This window comes from Mytilus galloprovincialis, chromosome 5 (assembly GCF_965363235.1).
Source record: "Mytilus galloprovincialis chromosome 5, xbMytGall1.hap1.1, whole genome shotgun sequence".
NCBI lineage: Eukaryota > Metazoa > Mollusca > Bivalvia > Mytilida > Mytilidae > Mytilus > Mytilus galloprovincialis.
Window position 1 is genome coordinate 9,717,373 of NC_134842.1, and position 22,904 is coordinate 9,740,276.

General features: G+C 32.6%; 1 protein-coding gene across 1 annotated transcript in view; it reads right to left on the reverse strand.

The window, feature by feature from the left end:
• The window catches only part of LOC143075101 (BRCA1-associated protein-like), a 45,988-nt gene that overhangs the window by 16,437 nt on the left and 6,647 nt on the right, over positions 1 to 22,904 (reverse strand). Inside the window, exons 3-9 of the mRNA XM_076250400.1 lie at positions 22,087 to 22,336; positions 8,419 to 8,529; positions 7,843 to 7,921; positions 6,898 to 7,011; positions 6,093 to 6,158; positions 4,277 to 4,359; positions 1,316 to 1,391 (exon numbers count right to left, since the gene is read on the reverse strand). Of these exons, the coding sequence (XP_076106515.1) occupies positions 1,316 to 1,391; positions 4,277 to 4,359; positions 6,093 to 6,158; positions 6,898 to 7,011; positions 7,843 to 7,921; positions 8,419 to 8,529; positions 22,087 to 22,336 (779 nt within the window). The remainder of the gene's footprint in view (positions 1 to 1,315; positions 1,392 to 4,276; positions 4,360 to 6,092; positions 6,159 to 6,897; positions 7,012 to 7,842; positions 7,922 to 8,418; positions 8,530 to 22,086; positions 22,337 to 22,904) is intronic.

Genomic DNA, 22,904 nt, shown 5'->3' on the forward strand with positions numbered 1-22,904 from the left:
ATCATTTCTGAAGACTGCATGTATCTATCACTTACAGTTTTCAAGTTATATTCATTTGAAAATTTTAGAAAATAAAATCCCATAGGGTTCTATAGTAAACCCCTCCCTCCTTTCTACCCCCCAAAATACCTCTTAATAGACCCCAATGCACAAACGAAAGATTGATGGCTCACCTAGACATATTAGTCTACCATTTTATGAAATCCTAAGTCAATCTGACAAGCGGTTTCGGAGAAACGCTGCGGACAAGTTCATTTTTTAAAGTGGCGAAAGAAGAAAAAGAAGAAGAAGAAGAAGAAGAAGAAGAAGAAGAAGAAGAAGAAGAAGAATAAAAATAATAAGAACCGAGCAAAAACAATCAGTCTCCAAACTTTGTTTGGAAGACTTAATTAAAAAAAAGACCAAAACTCGAAAATTAACTTTGACTACTGAACCATGAAAATGAGGTCAAGGACAGATGACACATTCCAGCTAGACATATATACCTTGCAATCATTCCATACACCAAATATAGTAGACCTATTGCATACAGTATAAGAAAAACAGACAAAAACACAAAAACACAAAAACTATAACCACTGAACCATGAAAATGAGGTCAAGGTCAGATGACACCTGCCAGTTGGACATGTACACCTTACAGTCCTTCCATACACCGAATTTACTAGACCTATTGTTAAAAGTATCTAAAATATGGACTTGATCACCCAAACTTAACCTTGTTCACTGATCCATGAAATGAGGTCGAGGTCAGGTGAAAACTGTCTGACGGTTATAAGGACCTTGCAAGATACGCACATACCAAATAAAGTTATCCTATTACTTATAATAAGAGAGAATTTAACATTACAACAAATCTTAACTTTTGTTTCAAGTAGTCACTGAACCATGATAATGAGGTAAGGACATTGGACATATGACTGACATAAACTTCGTAACATGAGGCATCCATATAAAAAGTATGAAGCATTCAGGTCTTCCACCTTCTAAAATATAAAGCTTTTTAAGAAGTTAGCAAATGCCGCCGCCGCCTCTGCTGGATCACTATCCCTATGTTGAGATTTCTGCAACAGGCCCGCCAAAAATTAATTTCTATTCTGTGGAAGTTATTATTTAATGAGACCTTCAACTGTCTTCTTATTGGACAATTATTCATTGATTTATCTACCTATTAAAACATGTAATTCAATTCCCAGTGATGATTCTGAGGAAATCTGTCATTTCTTTTGCTATAAATATTACAATTTGTCAAACTATTGCCTAAAGATTAGTAATAATAAATTTCAACTACCAGTATTTTAATTACTATAGCAGACCTCTTGTGATCCACAAGTCATGCATCTGTTGTCCACTACTTCTTCAGGTGTTTGTATATATCTACACACCGGACAACTAAAACAGAAAAAAAAACATATATCAAAATTATTTTATCAGAGCTACAGAGATTGTCAATTCATGCATATATAGTATGGTACATTTGCTGCTTTCTGTCAAAATGTAAACAAAACTGAAAAAAAACCCTAGAAACAGAACTATGGTAGCACTATCAGACCTTTGAAGAACTACTACAAACAGGACTATGGTAGTACTATCAGACCTTTGAAGAACTACAAGTCATACATCTGTCAATATATATGTCTCCATGCAAACATTAAGAGAATCAGTGTTAAATACAGCAACACTGTGTAAGAAATCTTGAAATACAAGAAAATAATATAATTTCTTTAGATAATACACTTAAACTAGAGGCTCTAAAGAGCCTGTGTCGCTCACCTTGGTCTATGTGAATATTAAACAAAGGAAGAAGATGGATTCATGACAAAATTGAGTTTTGGTGATGGTGATGTGTTTGTACATCTTACTTTACTGAACATTCTTGCTGCTTACAATTATCTCTATCTATAATGAACTTGGCCCAGTAGTTTCAGTGGAAAATGTTAGTAAAAATTTACAAATTTTATGAAAATGGTTAAAAATTGACTATAAAGGACAATAACTCCTTAGGGGGTCAATTGACCATTTCAGTCATGTTGACTTATTTGTAAATCTTACTTTGCTGTACATTATTGCTGTTTACAGTTTATCTCTATCTATAATAATATTCAAGATTATAACCCAAAACAGTAAAATTTCCTTAAAATTACCAATTTAGGGGCAGCAACCCAACAACGGGTTGTCCGATTCATCTTAAAATTTCCGGGCAGATAGATCTTGACCTGATAAACAATTTTACCCTTTGTCAGATTTGCTCTTTATGCTTTGGTTTTTGATTTATAAACCAAAAACTGCATTTTACCCCTATGTTCTATTTTTAGCCATGACGGCCATCTTGGTTGGATGGCCGGGTCACCGGACACATATTTTAAACTAGATACCCCAAAGATGATTGTGGCCAAGTTTGGATTAATTTGGCCCAGTAGTTTCAGAGGAGAAGATTTTTGTAAAAGATTACTAAGATTTACGAAAAATGGTTAAAAATTGACTATAAAGGGCAATAACTCCTAAAGGGGTCCATTTCGGTCAGTTGACTTATTTGTAAATCTTACTTTGCTGAACATTATTGCTGTTTACAGTTTATCTCTATCTATAATAATATTCAAGATAATAACCAAAAACAGTAAAATTTCCTTTAAATTACCAATTTATGGGCAGCAACCCAACAACGGGTTGTCCGATTCATCTGAAAATTTCAGGGCAGATAGATCTTGACCTGATAAACAATTATACCCGTGTCAGATTTGCTCTAAATGCTTTGGTTTTTCAGTTATAAACCAAAAACTGCATTTTACCCCTATGTTCTATTTTTAGCCGTGGCGGCCATCTTGGTTGGTAGGCTGAGTCACCGGACACGTTTTTTAAACAATATACCCCAAAGATGATTGTGGCCAAGTTTGGATTAATTTGGCCCAGTAGTTTCAGAGGAGAAGATTTTTGTAAAAGATTACTAAGATTTACGAAAAATGGTTAAAAATTGACTATAAAGGGCAATAACTCCTAAAGGGGTCAACTGACCATTTCGGTTATGTTGACTTATTTGTAAATCTTACTTTGATGAACATTATTGCTGTTTACAGTTTATCTCTATCTATAATAATGTTCAAGATAATAACCAAAAACAGCAAAATTTCCTTAAAATTAACAATTCAGGGGCAGCAACCCAACAACGGGTTATCCGATTCATCTGAAAATTTCAGGGCAGATAGATCTTCACCTGATAAAAATTTTTACCCCCGTGTCAGATTTGCTCTAAATGCTTTGGTTTTTGAGTTATAAGCCAAAAACTGCATTTTACCTCTATGTTCTATTTTTAGACGTGGCGGCCATCTTGGTTAGTTGGCCGGGTCACCAGACACATTTTTTAAACTAGATACCCCAATGATGATTGTGGCCAAGTTTGGTTTAATTTGGCCCAGTAGTTTCAGAGGAGAAGATTTTTGTAAAAGATTACTAAGATTTACGAAAAATGGTTAAAAATTGACTATAAAGGGCAATAACTCCTAAATGGGTCAACTGACCATTTCGGTCATGTTGACTTATTTGTAAATCTTACTTTGCTGAACATTATTGCTGTTTAAAATTTATCTCTATCTATAATAATATTCAAGATAATAACCAAAAACAGCAAAATTTCCTTAAAATTACCAATTCAGGGGCAGCAACCCAACAACGGGTTGTCCGATTCATCTGAAAATTGCAGGGCAGATAGATCTTGACCTGATAAACAATTTTACCCCCATGTCAGATTTGCTCTAAATGCTTTGGTTTTTTGAGTTATAAGCCAAAAACTGCATTTTACCCCTATGTTCTATTTTTAGCCATGGCGGCCATCTTGGTTGGTTGGCCGGGTCACGCCACACATTTTTTAAACTAGATACCCCAATGATGATCGTGGCCAAGTTTGGTTTAATTTGTAGTAGTTTCAGAGGAGAAGATTTTTGTAAAAGTTAACAGACGACGCCGGACGATGGACGCAAAGTGATGAGAAAAGCTCACTTGGCCCTTTGGGCCAGGTGAGCTAAAAAATAATATTCTTACACCATACTGCTCAATTGCATAGTTTTTCATGTTATAGGATCATTTAAAAGAAGCCAAATCCTCTTATTAATTGTGCACTGCAGTTAAGTATAAAAGTTATCCATTACAAAACATGTTTTGATCAAAATCACTTCTTTACCATTTAGTGTGTAACCACACAGTAAAAGACATTTCAAATGGAGTGCATCACTACAAAAAATTTAACCCAGTATAACATGCTATTGCCAGATATTTTATTTTACCTGGTATCACCCCACTGTGCCAGACATTTCATATGGAAAGCATGGTTACACAGGATTGTTAATATTCCATCTACTGACTCATCCTGTTAAAGATAAAAAAAAATATACAAAATTTACATAGAGTTTTTTTCATTTTTTTTTGCCAGATCATGAATCTTTTTTGGGTACTTTTATGAATACATAAACAGTATTCAAGCCTCATTTGTTTCTATTATATCTCTTTATCTGTTTGGACAGTTGAAATAAAGATGAGAATTCAACATTGTCATTGGAACTATGAAACTTTTAAGATGCTTCCTTCTCCATTTAGGGGTAAACATTTGAAAAAGAAAAGAACAATTATATGTAATATAAAGAATTAAAGTTTACATTTTTTCCAAATACTGTAAAACATTTATTTTTTTGTTTGTTTATTTTTTGTTATTTTGTGGCTAAAATTGATATAGATCAATTTTCTTGGTTAACAATAGTCTTTTTGCCAATTCCTGTAATTAACCCTGTATTTAGAATCCCTTTTTAGTTATTTCCCTTATGAGGGAAATGATTTTCTATTTTACAGCGACACTGGAGAGCTAGCAGAAAGAGCAAATGTACCTGTGCGTTATGCAATTAACTTTTAAGTTTTTCAAATCTTTAAATTACATTATTAATTAACTGCACTGTTATTGGACTTAATATGATGAAAACTGCCTTTGCAATATAATGTGTAGACTGGGCCAATACAGAATAACTAGGCCAATACAGATTTTTTCTGTATTGGCCGAGTTATTCTATATTGGCCGAGTTGACACAAGTGCAGGATTTCGGAACGTCTCTAGGTTTTACATCGAAAGTCACGATAAACACAAATTGAAAGTAAACAGTTGTTTTGAAGACGCAGTTGTCATTTAGTTATCTTAAACATGCTGAAAATGTCAGTATGGCATACATTTCAGGCGAAAGACGGTCACATTCATTTAAAAGGTATTTTGAAAGCAGACGTGACGTGACGATAAAACTATTTCAAGTTTGGGGAACGAGTAGAATTTATAACAAAGTTCATTTCTTGACGACCTCATAATTTCACGATTGTACACATCGATTTTAAATTAGTTTCTGCATTACACATGCAATGGCAGTACCTTTCCAATTACTATTTATGTGTTGCGTCTAAATTTAAGTTGTAACACTTTATAGTAACTGAAAAGGGTAGAAAAATTCATCAGATGAGAAAATGCTGAAGACACCTGGAAACAGCACCAGATCATTATGTATTGCATCTAATAAAAAGAAACAAACAGATTTGGATAGTTCCACTTCAAGGTAAAAATATTTATCTCTTTTGAAATGAAATTAAAAAAATATTGTAACACTGTAGTTAATTAATAAAGATATTATTACGTGTATTTCTGTATTGGCCTTGTTATTGGTCCTCGGCCAGCTGTATTGGCCTTCGGCTTCGCCTCAGGCCAATACAGCAAGCCTCGGACCAATAACAAGGCCAATACAGAAATACTTACGTAATAATATCATATTAATTTGTTGTTAAGCTAAATACTTTTGAGATCAAAAATTATTTTTCATGAAAAAATAGTTTAATCGCCAATACATCACAAAGGGAAGTAATTTGTTTAAAAAGTGTGTAATAATAGAATCAAATCGGGAATTGCTAAATGGACTATTGAAAAAGTTAAATATTGATTATTCTATAAGAGTATATTCTCATTGGGATTTTAATTTTGTGGATAATATGAATACATGATACGAAGCAAATTAAAATCTGTACCAAAGTGTCTGCTTTTACAGTATAGCCTAATTTATCAATTGTAATATTTACCATTCTTTCTAAGCATACAGGACAGTTTGGTAATTCTGTAAGTCCTGGCACAGGTAAACTAACTTCCTGAAACAGTCAAAGCATTAATTTAAAAAACGTGTTCAATTTTCCCACATTTAAAATTGCTGCATTATTTTCAAACACGTTTTACTACTGAAGCATTATACAAAAATGTAAACAGCAAATCTGCCATCACTTGTATCAGTGTTTAAAAAAATACTGAAATTCTCCATATAACAAACTGATTTGTCTTTCTTTGATTACAATGCAATCAAATTAAAAAAACAACTTTCTAGTTATCTGAATAAGAAATTGTGACAGAAGAAAACTCCTACATATCTGAGGGATGCCGGTACTTGTTTCCTAGACAATCATATTCTCATTTTTACAATAACAATTATCAATAAACAGGCTATTATTTCAACTTGGAATTATTTTTAATAATGGAATTTGAATAATTTGTTGTGCTTGAAATTTTTAATAAATTCCATGTTTATTCTGTATTTAAATGTTTTGAGTGGTGCATAACACTTTTCATAAAATGTTTTTTGTATAGATAGTGGTTGTGCGTGGCACAGGTCAGTCTTTTGAAAATGTGCCATTTTCTTTGTAATAAAAAGTGTTGTGTGCCGCATTGACCATTCAAACACAGAATAAACATGGAATTTAGTAAAAATTTCAAGCAAAAGAAATTATGCCAATTCCATGATTAAAAAATATTCCAAGTTGAAACAATAGCCTGTTAATATTACAATGAGGATCAATACACCAGTTAAAACCTATTGCTTAAATGTTTAATTGTTACCTCTTCTTCTTTTAAAGTTTCCATTTTAGCCACATAAGTCAATAAACAAATATCTGGTTCAATTGAGTTGTATGTTACATTGTTATAGGTGTTGAAGAATTCGTCTGCTAGTTTCTGGAAGATGCAAAAGGTATAACTAACTCACAAAGAAATAATACAATCATAGGTAGTGTTTGAATGAATTTAATAATTATAGCATGATTTTAGCTATTCCCTTTAACTCCTTACAGGTTAGACATATATACCAATATACTTTTCAGCTTTGGGTGTCTCAAATTTTGGAGAGCTTCTGTGATAACTCTGCTTAATTAATCCTGACATTTGCATAGTAGAATAGTTTCACTTTGATATATCAGATTTATCTACTGTGACATAAATGCATTTCCCAGCATTTAAATTACATTGTAATTTCCGGTTAACAAAAAGCACATGGAGCATATATACAGGTGCAATTACATAAAAGATTTAAGATCCTCAATACTAAAGATCTAACTCAGATGTAAATTATGATGTAAGAAACATGAAAAAAGAAAACTCTGATCATATTCAGTGATTCACTTCATTTCTCTTTTAAATTATTTTTTCTAGTTATCAAGTTTTTACAAAACCTTAAATATATATGCTGTAAACCATCTTATTTTTGTGTATATTTTTTTTCTTTTTTTCTAGACTTTTCTAGTCCATTTCACAGCAATTTAATTGTACAAATTTTAAATATATCTGATGTAGTTAGGAAAGATCCATGTTTTGTGTAATTCCTGCTATTTGTATTTGCATTATTTTTCTTCTCGTGAAAGTCACGAAAAATAAACGGCTTGAGAAATTAAGTGGGTTTACACTTTACAGTAGATACACTGGAGAAATCATTTATGAAAAATAACAAATTTATTCTAGCCCATGTACCAATAATTTGTTTGATCTATAGAATAGGTCAATATAAGTTACCTGTGTTCTGAACTTCACCAATACCATATACTGATTTGGAGTACTGTCTCTGACAATTCTTAGGTATTCTATTCCTTCACTGAAAAAGGTGTTTTATAAAACTATAGATAAATAGCTCATTCTAATTGTAAGAGTCCACACTCTGTAATGAGAAGCCTGATTCATTGATTTTGATTGAATTTATTTTGAAAGTATGTCAGATAACTTATGTTTTACTAAAAGTTTAACATAAACCTCAAATTATCAATTATTCATTTAAATCAGGTCAAGGTCAGATAAACCCTACCAGACAGACAAATACACCATACAGTCATTTTATGCACTTATGTAGTAGCTGAGAAACAAATTTAACCACAAACATTAATATTGACCAAAGGTAAACTAAGTAAAGGTCAGATGAACACTGCCAGACTGACATGACCAAATCAGCTTACTATGTGTATATTTCTTGTTTTTGATTCTAATTATCTTCAATCAAGATAAAATGTATGTGAGCCAAAATTTTTACTTAATCTCGAAATTAGCAAAAATAAAACACTAGTGAAAATTTGTCACCTTACAGTACAAACTACTCACTGAACTGCTGCTGTAAAGTTGAGTAAATCATGAATGGTGTAGGCAGCAGGTACAGCCAACATGCAGATTAACTCACTTCTTGGTACTTCTGACTTCAGGGATGTAATATGACTATAAAATAAAACATCATTGCCTTAATGTGTTAGTTCAACCAACATACAACTATAGTCATGACATGCATATGTCAACTGTTAATTTGAATGTGAATTTTAGCCTACATAAAATTTGCATTCTAATATGAAGTTCTTCTTTCAGTTTGGAAACAAACCAATGTTCTCATTGCAATAGAACATGTGCTTCACATGTTTGACATCATAATTGAAATTGCAAGGTCAGTTGTACATTGAACTAGAGGCTCTAAAGAGCCTGTGTCGCTCACCTTGGTCTATGTGCATATTAAACAAAGGACACAAATGGATTCATGACAAAATTGTATTTTGGTGATGGTGATGTGTTTGAAGTTCTTACTTTACTGAACATTCTTGCTTCTTACAATTATATCTATAATGAACTTTGCCCATTAGTAACAGAGAAAAAAAAAATTGACTATAAAGGGCAATAACTCCTTAAGGGGTCAATTGACCATTTAGGTCATGTGGACTTATTTGTAGATCTTACTTTGATGAACATTATCGCTGTTTACAGTTTATCTCTATCTATAATAATATTCAAGATAATAACCAAAAACAGCAAAATTTCCTCAAAATGACCAATTCAGGGGCAGCAACCCAACAACGGGTTGACCGATTCATCTGAAAATTTCAGGGCAGATAGATCTTGACAAGATAAACATATTTACCCCATGTCAGATTTCCTCTAAATGCTTTGGTTTTTGAGTTATAAGCCAAAAACTGCATGTTCTATTTTTAGCCGTGGCGGCCATCTTGGTTGGTTGACCGGGTCACGCCACACATTTTTTAAACTAGATACCCCAAAGATGATTGTGGCCAACTTTGGATTAATTTGGCCCATTAGTTTCAGAGGAGAAAATTTTTGTAAAAGATTACTTAGATTTATGAAAAATGGTTAAAAATTGACAATAAAGGGCAATAACTCCTTAAGGGGTCAACTGACCATTTCGGTCATGTTGACTTATTTGTAAATCTAACTTTGCTGAACATTATTGCTGTTTACAGTTTATCTCTATCTATAATAATATTCAAGATAATAACCAAAAACGGCAAAATTTCCTCAAAATTACCAATTCAGGGTCAGCAACCCAACAACAGGTTGACCGATTCATCTGAAAATTTCAGGGCAGATAGATCTTGACCTGATGAACATTTTTACCCCACATCAGATTTCCTCTAAATGCTTTGGTTTTTGAGTTATAAGCCAAAAACTACATTTTACCCCTATGTTCTATTTTTAGTCGTGGCGGCCATTTTGGTTGGTTGACCGGGTCACGCCACACATTTTTTAAACTAGATACCCCAAAGATGATTGTGGTCAAGTTTGGATTAATTTGGCCCAGTAGTTTCAGAGGAGAAGATTTTTGTAAAAGATTACTTAGATTTATGAAAAATGGTTAAAAATTGACTATAAAGGGCAATAACTCCTAAAGGGGTCAACTGACCATTTTGGTCATGTTGACTTATTTGTAAATCTAACTTTGCCGAACATTATTGCTGTTTACAGTTTATCTCTATCTATAATAATATTCAAGATAATAACCAAAAACAGCAAAATGTCCTCAAAATGACCAATTCAGGGGCAGCAACCCAACAACGGGTTGACCGATTCATCTGAAAATTTCAGGGCAGATAGATCTTGACCTGATAAACATATTTACCCCATGTCAGATTTCCTCTAAATGCTTTTGTTTTTGAGTTATAAGCCAAAAACTGCATTTTACCCCTATGTTCTATTTTTAGCCGTGGCGGCCATCTTGGTTGGTTGACCGGGTCACGCCACACATTTTTTGAACTAGATACCCCAATGATGATTGTGGCCAAGTTTGGTTCAATTTGGCCCAGTAGTTTCAGAGGAGAAGATTTTTGTAAAAGTTAACGACGACGGACGACAACGGACGACAGACGACGGACGACGACGGACGACGGACGCCGGACGCAAAGTGATGGGAAAAGCTCACTTGGCCCTTCGGGCCAGGTGAGCTAAAAACACTGGAGATCATAATGGACATTTGTGTTGGTCTCCAGGGCTCACATTTCTTCAGAATCATTGAGACTTCTTATTTTGGAACTGATTGGGAGAATGATGAGATTTGAAGGAGAGAGAAGTGCACTACATTGTTTGTGTTTTTACTATAATTAGGAGATAACTGTATTGTATTTTAAGCTCTGACGGCATCAATTGGGGATTTGATGGTCGCAAATTAAGTTTACTGGCGACGCGTTAGCGGAGACAGGAAACGGGTATTTGCGACCATCAAATCCCCAATTGATGCCGTCGGAGCTTAAAATACAATACTGTTATCTCCATTCTAATGAAACTGACAGAAAACAACGTTAAAACATGTATTTAAAATCTGTCATATGCTGTCTGCCCTTGCGCATACGTCCCATAGCGTCAATTGTCAATTCTAATCCAACAACGTTTGTAACGTTCATTTTGATTGGATAACGTCACTTATTTACATGGCATCAATTAGGAGATAACTGTATTGTATTTGATGGTCGCAAATACCCGTTTACTGTCTCCGCTAACGCGTCGCCAGTAAACTTAATTTGCGACCATCAAATCCCCAATTGATGCCGTCGGAGCTTAAAATACACTACAGTTATCTCCTAATTGATGCCATGTAAATAAGTGATGTTATCCAATCAAAATGAACGTTACAAACGTTGTTGCATTAGTATACCTGGTATAAAGGGCCATATGTATGTTTTTACCCCCTAATTGTTCAATTCATACACAGGTATTCAATCAAAGTAACCATTCAAAGTTGCTTAAGTTTATCATATCTGTTTGTACAATTATATTAGTCCATATCCTGTACATGTCAAACTGTTACCAACTTAATATCTAGCTCACTAGGAAATTAAATAAATTAATTCTAAAAGAAAGTCCACATGTATCTATGCATCTTTAATCATGAATCGCTTGATTTTCTTTAACATTTCAGACTCATCAAATCAAAATGGCTGCCTTTTGAATGTGCAATATAGGTCAGCTTCAAAGTACAAAAGATCAAAATGTTTCAATCAGAATCAAATTACTCTATCATGCCATGTTCTATGCTGATTTGAACATGAGTAGGCATTATATTTGTTAATATTTTACACCTCACTAACACTCGGTATAAAGATATTGACAAATACAATGCCTACCCATTTTAAAATGAGAATAGAGCATGGCATGATAGAATAATTTCTGAAATAGAATATTTATTGATTTTTTTTGTAATATGCTTCCTTTCTATAAAATATGCCATTGTCAAATCAAGCACTAGTTAGCTTTTAATGGACTTAAAGACTATCTATACAAATATATGTTTGTTTAAAAAATAAAACAACTGTCTCTGAAATTAAATTACAAAAATTCTTGAAATATCTACATCAAGTAGCATGTGTTGTCATGCACAGTTACTTGTCAGGAATATTAAATGAACAAACAACTAGTTCAGCATTTAGACGTGGCAAATCAAAATATAGGTTACTTTCTTAAGTTGACTAAATACATGTTCTAGAAGTTCAATTGTAAATAATTATATTTTTTTTAAACACGATTTAAAACAATTATATCAATATACAACAGAATTATCAGTAACAGCCTAACAGGTGATTATATATACTTATCAGAGATTTATACTAAGAACTCAATTTAAGTAACTTTTGTAGAGCAAAATAGATTGATAGAACAAAAAACAGACACAAAATTATTAATTATTGGATATAGTTTTTGGGTTATGTCATGATGATGTCATAACTATAAGGTTTAACATATTACATTCTATCTTTATTCTAATTTCATTAGACCAACCTTACTATGGCAAGACTGATTTTACTGGTTGCTGTGTTTGTTGTTTTGATGCTCAGTATATCAGAAGCCAAAGATATAAAAAGTAAGTTATCTGTCTGACATTATTTGAATCTTTATTTTTTTAGACATCTTAGGGATCCCCATGGGCAAATTAAGCATGGTGGTTCTCCAACATTGAATTTCTCAACACCACCAATGATACCCCTCCTCCCCCTCCTTCCCACATAAATTTCTCAACACCACCAATGATACCCCTCCTCCCCCTCCTTCCCACATAAATTTCTCAACACCACCAATGATACCCCTCCTCCCCCTCCTTCCCACATAAATTTCTCAACACCACCAATGATACCCCTCCTCCCCCTCCTTCCCACATAAATTTCTCAACAACAAATAATTTCTATGTTTCATCTTACATTAAAAAAGTTACATTATAGTATTAGTTATTTTGGAGTGTTATAATATTTCTTTACAATAGGATTCTTCAACAGGTTAAAAATACAGTGCAGATACTTTTTATGAATTGACTGTTATACATAAAATGGGATAACAAGACTTCCTGTTGGTGACCTTCTGCTGTTGTTTTTTTCTATGGTCGGGTTGTTGTCTCTTTGGCACATTCCCCATTTCCATTCTCAATTTTATTCAATATTTCTGTTTAATTCTCATTTTTCTAATTGCTCATGAGAAAAGTACCAGATTTCACAAATGTGTGTTCATTTATCATGTTTATCTGGTTTTAAATTAAAAAAAAAGTTTTTTAGTTGATGGATAGTAACTTTTTTTTTTATGAAAACTCTATCCTTGAAACCTAATAAAACATTTTTTGACAATGACCCTTTCTGTTTCAGGAAGCCTCCATACACAAGAGAATAAGCAACAAAAAGCAATTAGAAATAAACCTGGCTTCCAACCTCCAAACATTGATGAAACAGATAAAGTACCTCAAAGCCGAGGAAATCGTGTAACCGGTATACGTCCAAAAGATGGACGTTAGTCAATGAAATAAATACAATTCACAACCCAATTTTCTTTTTCAATTTATTTTCATACATCAGTATCATCAGTATCGATATAACAGATAGATTTTACTACTCAATGCTACTTTTTGGCAAAATCACAATATTGAAACACCAAACGGCTTTACCCTACAATTCTGAATGGTGTTATAAGCAAACAAACTTCATCATAGATCTATGCATGTATAAATGGATGATATGTCTTGCAAGGCATTACTGTAAGAAAACTGGGATTTGTAACATATGGCTTACAAAATTGATTTCTGAATTTTAAAGTGACATTTGTAAAATGTCAACCACTTTACTTTGGAAAAAAAATCTCTCACACATTATTCAGAAATTTTTCATTTGAAAAGGGGCTTAACTCAGGAAAGGTAAAAGTGACGTCTGTCACCAAAATTCAACCTTGATCTGTGTTTTGTGGCAATACTCATTGTGTATAAGTTTCATAACATTTGGTTGAGGCAAACTAAAGTTTGAGAAGGAAACCAACTTTAAAATGTACAGACAGACATTTAGACGGAAGTTCATACTGACGAACAGACAGACAAGGGTTAAACTTAATGCCCCCTCTGCTACAGCGGAGGCATAAAAATCATCAAAGATACCAGGTTTACAATATGAAAGATACCTTATAAAAAGTAAAGACCTACAACTGGGGGAAGATTATCAACATATATTATTTTGCTTAAAATCCACAATACAAAATATTGACCAAAATAAAAACAAACTTGGGATACCTACACTTTTACAGATCTTGTAGTTATTTCAGTACAATATGTTATCAGTTACTCATTATAAACTTGGAAGGAAACAGATGCATCCATTACACTTCTAACACGGTAAATGGTTATTTGGGTTAACAAATTTACTTGTCAGCACAATATGGCTGTTCAACATATTAGTCATAACACAAGTGAACGAAAATGAACTATAACAAAACATGTCTTTATAATACAGCAAATATTTTTTAAAGGATATTAAAAAATCTTTTCAATTTAGCTTTTCATTTCAACATCTTAATAAAAAATATCTGCTCATCAAGTGATTCTTTTTTACTTTCCATGTGTATGTGAAATTGTGATTCTAGCTGGGGATTAACTTTTAACAATAGTTAGCATAAGCCATGGAGGTTTATAAATTTATCATATGAAAAAATGTTGAGACCCAGACTGTTTAAAATAGTTAACTATAAAAAACAAAGTCCATCTATCAGAAAAATACTGCAAATGAAGAAAAAAAATGTATTTTAAAAAATTTGCATCAGATTATATAAATCTCTTCATCATTAACAAGAGTGCACACACTGAAATGTCTCGCCTTCTTTACTCATCATTGATAGTATGTTGATAGTCCTAAATATAAAGCTTTATTACAACTGTCACATAAACTTAACATTAACCAAGAAAGCTAAACATTGACCAATGAACCATGAAATTAAGGTCAAGGTCAGATGAACCATTTCATAAAGACATGTACAGCTATCAATTCTTTCATACAACAAATATAGTTGACATATTGCATATAGTATTAGAAAAAAAGACCAAAACTCAAAAATTAAACTTTGACCACTGAACCATGAAAATGAGACCAAGGTCAGATGACACCTGCCAGCTAGACATGTACACCTTACAATCCTTCAATACACCAAATATAGAAGACCTATTGCATATAGTATATGAAAAACAGACCAAAACACAACCAGATGCTCCGCAGGGCGCAGCTTTATACGACCGCAGAGGTTGAACCCTGAACGGTTGGGGCAAGTATGGACACAACATTCAAGCTGGATTCAACTCTAAATTTGGATTGTGATTAAATAGTTGACACAGCATAGGTTTCTGACACAGAATGAATGTGTTCTAATGAACTTAAAATTTTTGTTTTGCCTTTGAGCAATTCACTATACTGTTGAATATATTTTTCACATCCCCCTTTCCCTTATTCCAAAACTGATCTCAATTCAAATTTCTAATGGAGTTTGCAACAATAACTACTCATTTAAATACATCATAAAATATTAAAATGTAAAAAAAGTGCTTGTTATCACTGAATGGTAAAGATTGTTTTAATTTATCAGTTGGTAGTAAAAGTGAATATACATTGTATATTGTATAAAACAATGATTTAAGTTGATTCAACTACTATTCTGGACAAAGAAAGATAACTCCAATTAAAAAATTTCTTGCTATTGCACAATATTGTGCAATTAGATATTTCTTGCTATTGCGCAATACTGTGCAATTGAAAATACTTGCTATTGCACAATACTGTGCAATTGAAGATTTCTTGCTATTGTGCAATACTGTGCAATGGAAAATTTCTTGCTATTGCACAATACTGTGCAATTGAAGATTTCTTGCTATTGCTGAATACTGTGCAATTGAAAATTTCTTGCTATTGCACAATACTTAATATAATAATTTTGGATCCTGATTTGGACCAACTTGAAAACTGGGCCCATAATAAAAAATCAAAGTACATGTTTAGATTCAGCATATCAAAGAAGCCCAAGAATTAAATTTTTGTTAAAATCAAACTTAGTTTAATTTTGGACCCTTTGGACTTTAATGTAGACCAATTTGAAAACGGGACCAAAAATTAAGAATCTACATACACAGTTAGATTTGGCATATCAAAGAACCCCAATTATTCAATTTTTGATGAAATCAAACAAAGTTTAATTCTGGACCCCGATTTGGACCAACTTGAAAACTGGGCCAATAAATAAAAATCTAAGTACATTTTTAGATTCAGCATATCAAAGAACCCCAAGGATTCAATTTTTGTTAAAATCAAACTAAGTTTCATTTTGGACCCTTTGGACCTTAATGTAGACCACTTTGAAAACGGGACCAAAAATTAAGAATCTACATACACAGTTAGATTCAGCATATCAAAGAACCCCAATTATTCAATTTTTGATTAAATCAAACAAAGTTTAATGTTGAACCCTTTGGGCCCCTTATTCCTAAACTGTTGGGACCAAAACTCCCAAAATCAATCCCAACCTTCCTTTTATGGTTATAAACCTTGTGTTTAAATTTCATAGATTTCTATTTACTTATACTAAAGTTATGGTGCGAAAACCAAGAAAAATGCTTATTTGGGCCCCTTTTTGGCCCCTTATTCCTAAACTGTTTGGACCTCAACTCCCAAAATCAATCCCAATCTTCCTTTTGTGGTCATAGACCTTGTGTTTAAATTTCATTGATTTCTATTTACTTATACTAAAGTTATTGTGCGAAAACCAAGAATAATGCTTATTTTGGCCCTTTTTTGGCCCCTAATTCTTAAACTGTTGGAACCAAAACTCCCAAAATCAATCCCAACCTTTCTTTTGTGGTCATAAACCTTGTGTCAAAATTTCATAGATTTCTATTTACTTAAACTAAAGTTATAGTGCGAAAACCAAGAAAATGCTTATTTGGGCCCTTTTTGGCCCCTAATTCCTAAACTGTTGGGACCAAAACTCCCAAAATCAATCCCAACCTTGCTTTTGTGGTCATAAACCTTATGTTAAAATTTCATAGATTTCTATTCACTTTTACTAAAGTTAGAGTGCGAAAACTAAAAGTATTCGGACGACGACGACGACGACGCCAACGTGATAGCAATATACGACGAAAAATTTTTCAAATTTTGCGGTCGTATAAAAACTTAACTATATAACTACTGAACCATGAAAATGAGGTCAAGGTCAGATGACACCTGCCGGTTGGACATGTACACCTTACAGTCCTTCCTTACACCGAATATACAAGACCTATAGCACTGATTTATATGCCGATGATTCAACCTTACATCTTTCTGGTAATTGTTATCAAACTCTTCAGTCAAAGGTACAAGAAGATTTACATGGTGTAGAGGCATGGTGCAATGATAACAATATGTTCATCAATAAAAATAAAACAAAATATATGATTATTGGAACGAAGCAAAGAGCAATGCCACATTACAATGAGAGTTGTTTAACTATTAACAATCAAGTGATACAATCTTCCACATGCGAAAGTCTTTTAGGCATTAAAATTGACCCTTCCCTCACATGGACAACCCAAATTGACTTGATCTGCTCAAAAATATCATCTAGACTATATCTACTATTAAAGATTAAAAAATTTCTAAATCTAGACTGCAGAAAATTATTCTATAATGGTTATATCTTGCCACTTATTGATTATTGTTGTATAGTGTGGAGTAGTTGTAGCAGTGAGGGTTTAAAAAGGATATTAAAATTACAAAAGAGGGCTGCTAGATTAATACTAGAAACAGACCCATTCGCTCCTTCTGCACCCTTATTCAAACACTTAAACTGGATGACAGTTGAACAGAGAATAAAATATCATAAGTTAGTGATGACATTTAAGTGTATTAATAATGATGCCCCATCATATCTTACTAACAAGTTTCATTATGTTTCAGACAGAAATCCGTACCCCTTGAGAAATGCTGTTCAAGGAAACCTCATACTCCCTAAACCAAAAACAGAATTATTCAAAAAATCTTTTATGTATTCTGGACCATTCTTGTGGAATAATTTGCCAATACCGTTAAGAAATATTACAAATATTAATTCTTTCAAATACAAAATAACAGATCATTTATTGAAATCAACCTAGCTGTATAAATAATATAAAAAACTGATCATGTCATCATGTTTATTTTTTCATCACATTTTATCAAGTTGTATTGAACATTATTATCACACTTGACTTTTTATGCTAATGTATGTATGCAATGTACTAGTATATGTTTGTGTTTTGTTTGATTTTTCATTACGAGGGCCTCAGGGAAGATTAGTTATATAGCTAACTGTGTAACCCTCTTAAAATAAAGTATTGTTGTTGTTGTTGTTGTTGTTATAGCTTATAGTATCTGAGATATGGACTTGACCACCAAAACTTAACCTTGTTCACTGATCCATGAAATGAGGTCGAGGTCAAGTGAAAACTGTCTGACGGGCATGAGGACCTTGCAAGGTACGCACATACCAAATAGTTGTGATTTATTTAATTATTTTTCATGCCTTCATGCTTATTAGAAAAATACAAATTTATGTAATGTGCTATATAAATATAATGTATATTCATGTATATTATGGAGAAGACGGAACTAAGTTGAAAAACTTGTGTCTAATCCATTTGTTTTGAACAATAAAATATGTTTAAACTAAACATACCAAATATAGTTATCCTATTACTTATAATAAGAGAGAATTTAACATTACAAAAAATCTTAACTTTTTTTTTAAGTAGTCACTTAACCATGAAAAAGAGGTCAAGGATATTGGACATGTGACTGACAGAAACTTTGTTACATGACGCATCTATATTCAAAGTATGAAGCATCCAGGACGTCCACCTTCTAAAATATAAAGTTTTTAAGAAGTTAGCTAACGCCGCCGCCGGATCACTATCCCTATGTCGAGCTTTCTGCAACAAAAGTTGAAGGCTCGACAAAAACCTTCTGCCAAAACAGTACAGTTCTGCAAATGTTTGACAAGGACATGGAATCTAAGATGGCTAATGTTTGACAAGGACATGGAATCTAAGATGGCTAATGTTTGACAAGTACATGGAATCTAAGATGGCTTTGTCTTGCTTTCACAGCTTTATGTTGCATGCTAGACAATAAATGAACACATAACACAGTATGACAAAGATTTTGGTACCAGATTATATAATATTAATTCAACTTTGATATTAATTGTGCTACATCTAAAAAATAAAATTGATTAATTTTAACATTCCCCTCACACCCTACAGATTTTACTAACACTCTATGGATTTGTAGGGAGTCAACCTATATAAATATAAAAATCATAATTGATTATATACAGTTTACATTTTTAGTGCAGTTTGTAAGGTAATTTCCCTTTTTTTATTTTTATAATCTGAGTTCTATAAAATTTAAAATTCATAAAACCAGAAATAGTATTAACACATATATTTTAAACAAAAAAAGAAAACAAAAACAAGTATATATGTCAGAGTTTACTAGGATTAAATCTCTTTAAATGTCATCAGATTGTCCATCTGGAACAGCAACATATTTCAATAACTTGAGAACCTAATGCAGATGTGACCAACTACTCTTTTAAAAATTAATACTATCTTCATTTCATCAGACAAACCGTCAATGGCAAGACTGATTTTGTTGGTTGTTATCTTTGCTGTGTTTATACTCAGCATATCAGAAGCTAGATATGTGAAACGTAAGTTATTTACTCGTTTATATGTTTAACCAGCATTACTGAATAAAATAGTAAATATGAAAATAAGAAAATGGGGTGTGATTGCCAATGACCAATTGACATAGAAGTTAAAAGCCATTTAATATTTTATTTTTTACTTTTATTCTTTCTCTAAAATATATACTCATCAAGTTTATCTGGAAATCATTGAAAAATGAAAGAAAAAAATCAAAGTTCACCTCATGTATGTTATAGTGATCCTTCTGCATGTTGTGCATCACCTATTTTTCAACTGAAATACTTTTAATGATTAAATTCAGCTATATCTATAAGTGAAGAGAGCAGAAGCCGGAAGTATGAATTTGTGAGATCTGCTACATGTGGGTTAGGGTTAGTTTTTCTGTGTTTCTGGTTTTCCTTTTATTTATAAGGTTTTAACTTTGTCAGTCTGGTAAAAGGAAAAGAAGGGACTTTTTTTCATGAAAAGTTTATTTCATCAAAATATACATGTATTCAAATAAAAAATTCTCAAATATTGAAAAGCAGTCAAAATATTAAATCCATGATCAATTTTAGCTTGATGGTATCTAACATGTCTATTATAATGAAAAGAACAATTAACAGATCTAGAGCATCTGCTAAATTGATATCAAATTGTTTTTCAGTACAGTAAATCTTTTCTCTAACATAAAAATTGATGTTTTATTCCAGGAGACATACACTTACAAGCCAAAACTAAACTAGAAGCTAAAGCAAAACAAGTAGGAAATGATTTTCCAAAGAAAGACAGAAAATTGGAAAAAGCTGGTGAAACAGAAATAGCTGGTTGGAGAAAGAAATTCATAAAGAAAGGATGACACGGGTCTATAATATTGATAGAAATTAGAGAACTATGATCATAAGTGTTAATATATTATATATATATAATTGCATATGGTTATCTCTGTACCTATGACCATGATGACATGTAATTTATAACAGTAAAGTTAATTCATTTATCAATGAACCATAAGACCAACTGTGTTCATTTATCACTGCACATTACATTCAGCCCAAATATTTCATTTTTTTATATATTATTGACAACATAAAAATCAGGAGATGTGCTATGATTGCAAATGGAACAGCTACCCACCAAAGATCAAATGAAGTGGATGTAAGCCATTATAGACACTCATACAGCCTTTAACATTGAGAAAAACCCATATCATATAGTTAGCTATAAAAGGCACTGACATAAAAAATGTAATTTAAAGACATTTGGTGACATTATTGAAGCAGTATTCACTAAAAGTTAACCACATGTCTCAATGAGAAACTAGATGTGTCGAAACGACACGAATGGCCCTGTCTCAACAAGTTGAAAAATCTGCAATTTCAATAACACATGTGGACACAAACATGATGGTAGTCTCACATATCCAAAATCAGCTCAAAATCTGAAGGTTATTTAGAAAATAAGTATGTAATAATAACTGTGATTTTCAACAATTTTCAAAGTCGTAAACCCTTTATTTTGGCAAAAATCAGCGCAGCTGAACTAAACTGAAACTTGATCTGTAACTCATCGTGGTTAACTCACATACCAAAAATCAGCCCAATATCTGAAGGTGTTTAGAAAAAACGTATAATGGTTTGTTGCGGAATGAAGGACAAGGTTAAAACTATATGGCCCCGCAACTTCGAAGTTGCAGGGACATAAAAATATTAACAAATTCTAATAACAGGAGTGCACACGCTGAAATGTCTCGCCTTCTTTACTAATCATTAATATTATGTTGATAGTCCTAAATATAAAGCTTTATTACATTTATTGTCCACTGAATCATGAAAATGAGGTCAAGGTCAGATGACATCTGCCAGCTAGACATGTACATCTAACAATCATTCCATACACCAAATATAGTAGACATATTGCATACAGTATAAGAAAAACAGACCAAAACACAAAAACATAACAATATCCACTGACCATGAAATTGAGGTCACGGTCAGATGACACCTGCAGTGCTAGTTGGACATGTACACCTTAAGTCCTTCCATACACCAAATATACCAGACCTATTGCTTATTGACCACCAAAAACTTAACCTTGTTCACTGATCCATGAAATGAGGTCAAGGTCAAGTGAAAACTTTCTGACAGGCATGAGGACCTTGCAAGGTATGCACATACCAAATATAGTTATCCTATTACTTATAATAAGAGAGAATTTAACATTACAAAAAATCTTAACTTTTTTTCAAGTAGTCACTGAACCATGAACATGAGGACAAGGACATTGGACATGTGACTGAAGGAAACTTCATAACATGAATAATCTATATACAAAGTATGAAGCATCCAGGTCTTCCACCTTCTGAAATATAAAGCTTTTCAGAAGTAAGCTAACACTGCCGCCGGATCACTATCCCTATATCAAGCTTTCTACGACAAAAGTCGCAAGCTCAACAAAAATGACTTAAAATGATATTAAATGTTCAACTAGTAAAAAATGAAATAAATATTTACTCGTCTTTATAAAGATGAAGTATTCCTCTAGTCTTTTCTACCATTGGATTTCCAGAATAAAAGTATATCATATGTGGAGACTTCAGTGGTGGTGTATGACTTTTAGGCCTTGTACTCTGACTGCTACTGGGTCTGTGGTCATCTGATGATGGACCAGGAGACTGACCATCTTTAATTGGTCTAAAGTCTTCAGTATGCCTGTCAGTCTTGTCTTCAGCTGCTTTCATTTCAGATTTGGTTTCAAAATTCACTGCAATGTAGAAAATATGAATAATTTATTCTTGTAGGTTTAAAATTGAATTCACATATTGTAGTTAATATGTAAGTGTTGGAGACATTAGCCAGTCAGATATAAGAGGAATATAATATGGCATGAGTAAACCACAAAAGTTATTTAAGGAATGACTGTAATATTTTTTCTGTCTATGAAGAAATAACATAAAAAATTTGGTGCACACTGAATAACACGCGTAGCAGGTTATTTAACAGTGTGCACCACATTTTTTATGTTATTTCGAATAGACAGAAAAAATATTACAGTCATTTCTTATAATTTAATTCTAAATTCCATTTTAAACCGTAGAAAACAATGAAAAAACGTTGATGACGTCACGGTCACATGACTAAATTATGTCTATGGGCTGATAACAAAATAACGTCAGCCAATCAGAAGACGTGTTACATCCAAAATTAAATTATTTGATTATGTGTACCACATGAACATGATGAACCATGTAAAAGTAGTTTTTCCACAACCACAAAAATCCCACTGAGACTCACATACCTTAGAAACCTGAAGATGTATGCCAAAATCAATT